The sequence below is a fragment of the Phasianus colchicus genome, chromosome 3, assembly GCF_987193195.1.
Source record: "Phasianus colchicus chromosome 3, bPhaCol1.hap1.1, whole genome shotgun sequence".
Classification (NCBI taxonomy): domain Eukaryota; kingdom Metazoa; phylum Chordata; class Aves; order Galliformes; family Phasianidae; genus Phasianus; species Phasianus colchicus.
In genome coordinates, this window is record NC_143438.1 from 46,322,078 (window position 1) to 46,331,908 (window position 9,831).

Sequence of the window (9,831 nt, forward strand, 5' to 3'; positions counted from 1 at the left end):
ACTCCATGGAGAAGAGCAATAGCCTCTGAAATGTGTAGAGGGGATGGGACACGTTGCCAGCTGTGCTGGACTGCATGAAGCTCATGGGTTGGACATGCCTGTAGTGGATGAATTGTTTCTCTGAAACTCTTAAGCCCCAGATATTTAAACAACTATAGTGTCACTAAGAGCAGTTTCTGCACTGGCTTCGTAGACATTTAGATACACAGGACACACAGGAAGGAATGGCATCCAGAGGGATCTGGGCAGCCTTTAGAAGTAGGCCCAGGGGAACTTAATGAGGTTCAACGAGGTCAAGTGCAAGCTGTTGCACTTGGATCAGGGCAATCCCAGATAGGAATACAGACCAGGAGAAGTACTGAACTGAAAGCAGTCTTGGGGAGAAGGACCTGGGGGTTCTGATGGACGAAAAGTTGGACAGCAGCGTGTGCTTGCAGCCTGGAAAGCCAACCGTATCCTGGGCTGCATCAGAAGAGGGGTGACCAGCAGAGAGAGAGAGAGGGCATCGTCCCCTCTGCTCTGCCCTCCTCAGCCCCTGTTTGGAGCACTATGTTCAGGCCTGGAGCCCTCAGCACAGGCGGTCCAGAGGAGGGCCACTAAGATGATCAGAGGGCTGGAGCACCTCTCCTATGAAGAAAGGCTGCAGGAACTGGGATTGTTTAGCATGGAGAAGCCTCTGTGCAGACCTCACTGCAGGAGGGCAGCCTGCAAGCAAGAGAGGGACCGGCTTTTCACATAGTCTGATAGCGATAGGACAAGGGGGAATAGATTTAAACTAGAAGAGGGGAAATTCAGGTTAGGTTAGGAAGATTTTATTCACAGAGCAGTAAGGCGCTGGCACAGCTGTGGTGCCCCATCCCTGCAGGCGCTCAAGGCCAGGTCGGATGGGGCCCTGGGCAGCTGAGCTGCTGGGGGCAGCCCTGCCCGTGGCACAGAGTGGAACCGGGTGGGCGTTAAAGCCCCTTCCGACCCAAGCCGTTCTGTGTTTCTGTTCCCAAAAACCGAGGCGTGCTCTCCGGACGACTCCTTTCAACATCCCGCCTCAGCTCACCGCGCGACCGCGGAGCGCTGAGAAGCCGCGGCCCCGCCGCTGCGGGCACGGCTCCACCCTCCCGCTCTCCGCGGCTTCACGCTCCCGCGCCGCCGGGCGCGAGCGCCCTTCCCGCCCGCCGCAGTGCCTGGCGCGCGGCCCCGCCCCGCCAGCGCCGCCCAACGGCGGCCTCCCTCGCCCCCCCACCTCTGCCTCCCGCGCCCCGCCGGGGGCCGAGTCCGCGCCCCGCTCGCCGCTGCGTTCGCTCGCACACACGCAGGCGCGGCAGGGCGGGTGCCCGCGGCGCAAGCCGTTCCCTCGGCTCCCGCTGAGGCAAGAGCTGTTTCCGAGCGGCTCTGCGCGTTCCTCTCCTCCTTCCTTCCTCCTTTCAGAGGAGCGCGGAGCTTACGAGAGGGCCGATGGAGCGGAACGGAGTTCGGAAGGGGGGTTGGGGAGGGGAAGCGCGGGGAGCGCGCCCGCTGCTCTCGCCCCCGCCTCCGCCACGCTCCCGGCCCGGCGCGCCCTGCTCGCACCGCGCATGCACGCTCCCCTTCCCCCCCCCCGCCCCCGGCGCGCGCGCGCGCACTGAGTGCTCGTGCAGGAGGCGGCGGTGGCGGCCGGAGAGACGCGCGCAGACCCCCCCCCGGCCCCCTCCCCACACTCCCCCTCCTCCCTTCCTCCCTCTCCCTCCCCCCCCCCCCCGGTCCCCTCTCCCCGTCCCGCGCGGCGGCAGCGGCGGACGGCGGCGGCCCCCGCGCTCCCCGGTTCCGCGCGCGCGCGGGCGGCAGGTAAGCGCCAGCCCTCCTCCCCCCCCCCCTTCCTCCGTTGTGCTGCGCGCGCGCGCCCCCTTCCCTCCCTCTTCCTCCTCCTTTCCTCCCTCCGCTCAGCGCTGCGCCGCCTCCAGCACCGCGGCGGCCGCCGGAGCAGCTCTGCCCCGCAACAAAGGGGCGCGCGGCCGCGGCCCGGAGGCGGGAAGCACGAGGAGAGCGCTGGGGCGGGCGGGGGGGAGCGCGCAGCCCCGCGAGGCGCGGGAGTGCGGCCGCCGCTGCTCGCGGGCGCCCCCGGCGGCGGGACGGCAGCGCGGGTTCCCGTGGAGCGGCGGCGAGCGGGCCGCGGAGGCCCGGCTGGGCTGGGCTGGGCTGGGCCCCGGCGGGAGCCCGCCCGCGCCGCGTCCTCGCCGGCGGGTGCGTGGAGCGGGCGTGCGCCCGGCTGCGGGCGGGCACGGGCACGGGCACGGTGCGCGGCTGTCCTGCGGAGAGGAGGGAGCCGGCGCCGGCGGGAGCTGCGGCGACAGTCACGAGTTCAGATGGAAGTCCCAGCAGCGGCCGTGGTCACAGCGGTGAAAAAGGCCGTGTGAGGGGACGAACGGCCCCGGTCGTCCCGTGCAATAAGTAACGCGGTGGCGACGGGGTGCTCCTCCAGTTTGCTGCAGCGCTCCACTCAGGTGCCTGCTGCGCGCCGCTACAGAGTTTGGTTTCTTTCCCCGATCCCAAACTCCTGTGTGCTCACCAACACGACTTTCAGCTAGTTAATCCTTCTGTAACGGGCTCCCGTTTAGCAGGTCTCAAGAGAATCATAGCAGAATTGTGTATTGTTTAATGAAAATAGAAGGGGTCGCTGCTAGATTGTCAGCAGTGACACTTTGCTGCGTGCTCAAAAAGAAAGCAGGGCTTTTCCCAGCTTGCAAAAAGCTCTGGATCCTGTTGGAATAGTTAGTCGTGCCATCATCTGCACTGGATTGATGGATTGTATATAAGGACCAAAAGTTTATTATAAGGGTGGTGAGGCACTGGAATGGGTTGCCCAGAAAGATGGTGGATGCATCATCCCTCAAGGTCAGGCTGAATGGAGCTGTGAGCAGCCTCATCTGCTGTAGGTGTCCCTGTTCATTGCAGGAGGGTTGGACTCAATGGCCTTTGAGGGTACCTACCAATTCAGTTTCTTGATTCCATGATGCCTCATCCTAAATCAGCAGAGCCAGGCAGCCCAGGAAAACACAATATTTCTTAGTTTTCTTTTGCCTGTTTCACATACTTACATACTTCCTTTCTGACTTTGACTTCGTTTCTGATCAATCTTAACATCTGATTGCATAGCCCAAATAATTTTGACATTTGTTTCTTCTTTTTTTTTTTTTTCTCTCTCTCTTTTTTTTTTTTTTTTTAAGTCGATGGTGCTATATGCTGCAATGCCAGGCTTGCAAAAACTGCTGTCTGATGCTGAATGTTTTCACATCATATTAAACACTCATTGCCAAGGGGTGGAAGTTGCATACCTACCAGCTGCTTCCATTTCATATCTGGTCAAGGGTAAATAGGAACTGAGGAGTGGCATTCCCAGTAGCTGCATGACAGGTGATGGAGGGAAGTGTCTGGACCAAATATTGGCTTACCTGATCAAGTAGTTGGCAACCCTGCCTATGGCAAGGGGGTTGGAGCTCTAGGATTTTTAAAATCCTTTCCAATCTAAGCCATTCAATGACTGCCTTCCTCCCCCATGTGTTTCCTGCCCCTATCACAAGGGGCTGCCTGTTGGAGATTGGGACTGAATAATATCAGTTCTGTATTTTTCTGTGTTCCTGTGCCAAACGTCTCCACCGTTTGTTTGGAAATCTGATATCGGGGGGTGTTTCTGGACATGCATCCATCTGTGGCCCAATGTGCCATTCTTAGGGCTGCTTTGCCTACTTGCCATGCTCTTCTCTGGTCTTGCTCACCTCACTCAGCAGAAAACTGTCCCCTCTTTTTGATGGACTAACAGATTGATTTTGTGAAGTCCTGTAGAGTTTTTCCTGGCTTTTGGATCTAGGAAAAAGTGAGTAGCAGGAAAGCAGTCAGAGAAGTAAAGAAGCCAGCAGAATGTAAACATGGTTTATGGCAACAGAACTATCATCAGATGAGTTTGTGCAGTCATCTGTAGAATCTGTCTAAATAACAACTGAGTGTTTTAGCACTGTGTGTGGTATCATTTTAAATAATTGAAAATGCCATGCTTTAATGCGCTAATGTAAAACAGATTTTATCATTTCTTAATATGCTAATGTTTTTCTGTCTTTCAGGCTGAAGGTGGCCCATTGTAAGGGTTAATCATCCGTCAAATATTTAATAATTGTTTGTTCAGAAAATTTCCTGCATTGTTCATGGTAAGGCTTGTATTTCATATTTCACTTTTAGTTTGTTATGCTGCCACATTTTCTATACTGTTTTCACTACTAATATTTACTTTAGCTGTAAGAACTACTGATACTGTTGGATCATGTATTTAGAGAAAAATGCAACTTCTCAGAAGAAGTTTTCAGTTTTGGATGACTGAATCAATATATAGGTTTAAATAAATTAATTTCTTAATACAAAGAAAGCACATTATAAATAGTTGTGTTCTATAAAGCTTATAATCCGGGGGAATATTTTTATGTTTGCAATTGTTTATATTTATATTTTCAATAGTCTTTATTTATCTGTAATTTCCAAAGAGGTTTCAAAGTAATGTTTCGATAATCTGAAGGGCTTCTCTGACCCTGATAAGCCAAATATTTCATTTGTTTTAGAGCGGAAATGGCATCAGCTGGTGGAATTTTATGACTAAGCCTATTTTATTCCAAAACTTTCCTTTGTTATTTTACAGGAGTTTTTCATCAGTATGTCTGAAACCATTAAATATAATGATGACGATCACAAAACTGTGTTCTTGAAAACATTAAATGAACAACGTTTGGAAGGAGAATTTTGTGACATAGCTATCGTGGTTGAAGATGTTAAATTCCGAGCACATAGGTGTGTGCTTGCTGCCTGCAGTACCTACTTCAAAAAGCTTTTCAAAAAACTAGAAGTCGATAGTTCCTCAGTAATAGAAATAGATTTTCTTCGTTCTGATATTTTTGAGGAAGTTCTTAATTACATGTACACAGCAAAGATTTCTGTTAAGAAGGAAGATGTAAATTTGATGATGTCTTCAGGCCAGATTCTTGGTATTCGTTTTCTGGATAAACTCTGCTCTCAAAAACGTGATGTATCTAGTCCTGAGGAGAACACGCAGCCCAAGAGCAAGTACTGTCTGAAAATAAACCGTCCTATTGGGGAACCTAATGATACCCAGGATGATGAGGTAGAAGAGATCGGAGATCACGATGACAGTCCATCAGATGTGACAGTGGAAGGAACTCCCCCCAGTCAGGAAGATGGGAAATCACCAACCACTACCCTGAGAGTTCAGGAGGCGATTCTGAAGGAGTTGGGAAGTGAAGAGGTTCGAAAGGTAAACTGCTATGGCCAAGAAGTAGAGCCCATGGAAACAACAGAATCAAAAGACTTAGGATCTCAAACCCCTCAGGCTCTGACATTTAATGATGGCATAAGTGAAGTGAAAGACGAACAGACACCAGGCTGGACGACAGCAGCTGGGGATATGAAGTTTGAATATTTGCTTTATGGTCATAGGGAACATATTGTATGTCAGGCTTGTGGTAAGACCTTTTCTGATGAAGCACGACTGAGAAAACATGAAAAGCTACACACTGCTGATAGACCATTTGTTTGTGAAATGTGTACAAAGGGCTTTACTACACAAGCTCATTTGAAAGAGCATCTGAAAATACACACAGGTTACAAGCCTTACAGTTGTGAGGTATGTGGAAAGTCTTTTATTCGTGCACCGGACCTAAAAAAGCACGAAAGAGTTCACAGTAATGAGAGGCCATTTGCATGCCACATGTGCGATAAAGCTTTCAAGCACAAGTCCCACCTCAAAGACCATGAAAGAAGACACCGGGGAGAGAAACCTTTTGTCTGCAGTTCCTGCACTAAAGCATTTGCTAAAGCATCGGATCTAAAGAGGCATGAGAACAATATGCACAGTGAAAGAAAACAAGTTACTACAGCCAATTCCATCCAGAGTGAAACAGAACAGTTACAGGCAGCAGCTATGGCTGCTGAAGCAGAGCAGCAATTAGAAACTATAGCTTGTAGTTAAAAAAAAAAAAAATTCAAAAAAAAAAAAAAAGAAAAAACACCCAGAAACTTTATAAAAAATAATATAAGATATTAAAATGAACAAAATCTATTGTTGGTATACATTTAGACCAATAATTATCTTTTGGAAAAAAAAATAAAAAACAACTATTTTTAGAGGATTTGAATGCTACATCAGAACAGAAGGCATTGTTCAGTTAGGTATTTTAAAAAATTCAGAGATGGGTATTGTTAGAATATAAAATAGTTTTGTTGTCATTAGCAGTATAATGCACTAATCGCTGATTTATTTTAAGATTATGATGAAGCTCTCTATAAAACAGGGATCATCACTGGAGGATGTTTTGCTTTATCGAGTATGGAATACTGCATACAGTATAGACATCAAAATCAGTGTATGATGTCTAAAAATGCTGATAGCTCACAAAATTAGAAACACAGAAAAGAAATACTTGTTCTTCGTAATTTTGAAGGTGTTAGGCTTCCAATTCTTGAGAAACAAGCAATGATTCCCTATGCTTTTTAATTCCTTCTTTTTTTTTTTTTTTAATACCTAAGGTAGGTGCTAGAGGTTAGTACAACAGGGTAATGGGGGACTGTAATCAAAATTAAATTTCGTTTTCCACTCCCTTAAATATCCTTTCATTTTAATTGAGGTGGCAAGTTTTATTAAATAGGAAGTACTCACCTTCCTAAAAAAACTCATTATTCACCGTGGTCCAGGCTGACAAAGAAGGGTCACTGCATTTGCCAGTCCCTTCTATGAGGAAAAAGTGTGTGACTTGCTTGTTTCTGTGTTAGTTCAGAAATCTTATGCAGGTCCCAGGATATGGAACAGAACCACAAAGGAAAAAAAGGTGCAGCATGGAGAAAGAGATATTTTCCTTCCTGGGACCTGGTAGAAATGAGTTAAAGCTCGGTTACAGCTTGACATGATAGCTTCTGTTATACAGCTTTCACTCCACCTAACCTAGCACAGTCAAGGCAAAGAGAAGCATAGAAGGATTAACTGCACTGTCAAGTGACCGAAATTCACTGCCGGACCACAGAGCACAGCCATGGCCTATTGCATTACCTGCCAGCAGTGTTCAGACTGGGATTTTCTATCTTAGCTGGTTGTACCAGCTTGTAAGTCCTGCTCACCTTTAAAGAATTCCACCTTCTGGCACACTGCCACTCAGCAAGAGGGAGACTTCATTGGGTGATTTCAGTCTTAATTGATTCAGAATCAGTGTTCACTTGTAGTCTGTTACCTAGAGTTTCCTTTCATGTTTGTTTTTTTTTTTCTTCAGACAAGCTGCTGCTAGTTTAACTGTTAACTCACAGAGTCAACAAAATGTCATCTTTGGATTGCAGTCTGCTATGTGTAGTTAACAAGAGAAGAAACAAAAACAGTAATAATGTGATCCTAAGGGATATCGAGCCTTTATTTAAAATTTGTAAATACTCAACTGTTGTCAACACTTCATTTGAAGTAGGAATGGGCAAAAATGCATTATTTTTGGCACGATTGGACAACATTGATCATTTGCGATAACTATAGCATATGAAAGTGTTAGACCAGTTTCTGGTAAGTTACTGTGTAGTAGATCACATTTTGCATTTCTAAATAGAAATTGAAAATAGCATTTTTGGAACTGTTCTATGAAACTTTGCTTATTGTTTTGTTTGTTTGCTTTTATACAGCTTCATTTTTTTCATGTACCCATCAGGTTAAGCAATTATCTTAAAATGCCAATAATCGTTTGAAGGCTGGTCTGTAAATAAAACGTGAATTTAATATTTTAGAAAATGTAAACTTTGGACCTTTACCAATATATTTTTTTAAAATGTTTCTTCATTTTACATTCAGTAATATTAGTTTGTAAACAAACTATACATTTTGTATCTGTGCAACATCAGAGGATGTGTATTCATTGCATTTTATTGGTTCTCTTGAGGAACATGATAAATGACCATTGTTAAAATGTTTTATTGTATATGATCACAGATAAAGATAGTAGGTCCAGAATGGGATCTACTTTTTTCTTTCTAAGAATATTGGTCTTGTTATGTTTTCTTGTCTAAAACTTTATTCACTTACTTTTTCTTAGGTGTTAAAACTGGGGTCGCTAAGCCTGCATAAAATAAATCTGTTGTGAAAAAACTTCAAAAGCAGAAAAAATGAAAAACCTAAATTTTCTCTAGGTCTCTTAGCAAGAGTGCAAGAGGTAATTAGCTGAAACTGCAGCAGTGAACATTTACATGGGACATTATGAAAGACTTTTAAGGGGTAGAGTAAAGAATTATTAGAATAGAATGGCTGGAGAGGTGCTGCAATCTCTGATAGTGGTGATATTCAAGAACAGTTTAGACAAACATCTGTTAGGAATGGTTGAAGTATATTTCATTCTGCCTCGAAGCTAAGGGATAAGCTGAATAACCTGTGAAGAGCCTCTTTAACTTTGGTGGTTCTTTTTTTTTTTTTTTTTTAGGATGCTGGGGAAGTAATAAATGAGTGCTTGAATGAAAGGAAAGCTTAAGGCTTACAGTTCAAAAAATACATATATTGCCCCCTGACATTTGTGCACAAGCAATTGAGATGTCAATCTGAATCGTATGGAAAATCAGGTTTGCATTAAAAGACAGGCAACTGAAGATGTGATAACACTGTATTTTGCATCAGAGTAAATTTTGCCGTTGTTTAAGTTCACAGCTGTAAGAGTTATATAAGGTTACAGCTCTAAGGGTTGTGTGATGTTTGTGGCATGTTAAAATTGAGGCAGATTGATATTCAAGGACAGAATTCTGAGGCAGAAACAGGTGCTATTGTCACACATGCCCTGTACATGACATGAACACTTTACGTGAGACTTGGCCTTAAGTGAAAACAGTGGAATTAATCCCACATCGTAGGTTTCAAAAGTCACATAGACCTCCTACTAATTTTAGTTGCAGAGGAGCCAGAAGAACACTGCATTTTCCAGAGAATGATGGTATTGATCATGAAGGCAAAGGCTCTGTTATTTTTATTAGGTTGAGAACTTCATTGGAGGTTTCTGCTACAACTGTGTGTTTTAATGATGCAGACTTTATTTTTCCTTTTTCCTTTTCTCCCTCCACTTCACCTCTCTTTTTTTCTGTGAAAACTAATAGGCTTTTCTTCCCTTCCCAAATATCTCTATTCAAAACAGGGCCTGGAATAATTTTGAAGTTCTGGAAAAGGTCTTAGAAAGGAAGTGTCAAGGTAACCTTAGCTGTATGCTATTGTTAGTGTATCCTAAATTAATCCTGTTATATGTATATGATCTGAGGGGATAATAGCTTATGTGTTCTGGGGAACTGACTGTGAAATTCAAATAGATATAACTGCTTCCTGACACTGCTGCTCAACACTTCTCTCCTGTCTTTACCAGAAGATGCTATGTACAGAAGCAGATGTATGGCAGCTCCAAGCCATAGCAGTTTTCCAGCATGGTAAAATGGCAAAGTTTTACTTTTGCTTTTAGAAGGATGGCAATTTTTTTTCAGAGCTCACAAGATAGTGAGTGAGATTCTGACCAGTTAATGGGAATTTTGCTGTTGACTTTATTGGTACTGAACTAGCCTAATATTTCTAACAAAGTTTGCAGACAAGGGACAGATTAACATGAAAGAATGATAGAATGCTATAGAAACATGGATGGCTAAAATGGCATTAGGTATGAATTAAATGGTTTTCTTTGTTTGTTGCTTCAGAATTAAGTAGCAAAAATATCATGCACAGAATTATTCCTAAACAGACATTTTTCTATCTAATGTTTTTGAAACCTAGGCCAGTGATATCTTTATTATACACAGAATAGCAAAAACTCT

At 45.2% G+C, this 9,831-nt stretch overlaps 1 protein-coding gene across 2 annotated transcripts; it reads left to right on the plus strand.

Annotated features, from left to right (window-relative positions):
* Window positions 1–1,728: 1,728 nt before the first annotated feature.
* ZBTB14 (zinc finger and BTB domain containing 14) lies at window positions 1,729–8,433 on the plus strand. Of its 2 annotated transcripts, none has more exons than XM_090137413.1 (3): window positions 1,729–1,818; window positions 4,089–4,172; window positions 4,655–8,433. In XM_090137413.1, the coding sequence occupies exons 2-3, from the start codon at window positions 4,170–4,172 to the stop codon at window positions 5,996–5,998; spliced, it is 1,347 nt and encodes a 448-aa protein (XP_089993539.1). In that variant the 5' UTR covers window positions 1,729–1,818; window positions 4,089–4,169; the 3' UTR covers window positions 5,999–8,433. The 2 variants fall into 2 exon arrangements, with proteins under 2 accessions (XP_089993539.1, XP_031444789.1); XM_031588929.2 differs by lacking the exon at window positions 1,729–1,818 and adding an exon at window positions 2,265–2,474.
* Window positions 8,434–9,831: the final 1,398 nt, after the last annotated feature.